At 65.7% G+C, this 630-nt stretch overlaps 1 protein-coding gene across 1 annotated transcript in view; it reads left to right on the plus strand.

Annotated features, from left to right (window-relative positions):
* Positions 1-6: 6 nt before the first annotated feature.
* The window catches only part of WSB2 (WD repeat and SOCS box containing 2), a 1835-nt gene continuing 1211 nt past the window's right edge, over positions 7-630 (plus strand). Inside the window, exons 1-2 of the mRNA XM_010286936.1 lie at positions 7-72; positions 325-497. Of these exons, the coding sequence (XP_010285238.1) occupies positions 43-72; positions 325-497 (203 nt within the window). The 5' untranslated portion in view covers positions 7-42. The remainder of the gene's footprint in view (positions 73-324; positions 498-630) is intronic.

Genomic DNA, 630 nt, shown 5'->3' on the forward strand with positions numbered 1-630 from the left:
GTGCAGTGGGTCTACTGCTGCTCCATCTCCCCAGACTGCAGCATGCTCTGCTCCGTGGCTGGAGAGAAATCGGTGAGTCCTGCTGGGCGGGAGCCATCCCGTGTCCCGCTGAATCCCGTGCTCCCCTTGGCCCTCTGTGTGCCCCCCAAGGCAAGAAGCCCCCATGTGAGAGGCCAGGCCAGAGCCACCCTCGCTCCTCGGCTGTCCCAGCTCTGCGTGGAGTAGCTGGGACCAGAGCCCATGAGATTTAAACCCCAGGATGTTTCTCCTCGGCTGCCGCCCCCGGGGATGCTCCTGGCCTCAGCCCCTGCCCGCGTCCCGCAGGCGCTGCTGTGGAGCATGCGATCCTACACCCTCATCCGGAGGCTGGAGGGGCACCAGAGCAGCGTGGTGTCCTGCGACTTCTCGCCGGATTCGGCGCTCCTCGTCACCGCCTCCTATGACGCCTGCGTCATCATGTGGGACCCCTACACCGGGGAGCAGCTGAGGACGCTGCGGTATGGAGCCGGAGGGGGGACAGTGGAAGGAGGATAGAGCAATGCTGCCGGGGGGCCATTAGGGCTGAAGTGGCCTTCCCTCTGAGCCCCCACCTCTCCCCTGGCTTCAGTGGCTGTATGGGGGCGCTGTGTT

This window comes from Phaethon lepturus, unplaced genomic scaffold (assembly GCF_000687285.1).
Source record: "Phaethon lepturus isolate BGI_N335 unplaced genomic scaffold, ASM68728v1 scaffold26235, whole genome shotgun sequence".
Taxonomy (NCBI): Eukaryota; Metazoa; Chordata; class Aves; order Phaethontiformes; family Phaethontidae; genus Phaethon; species Phaethon lepturus.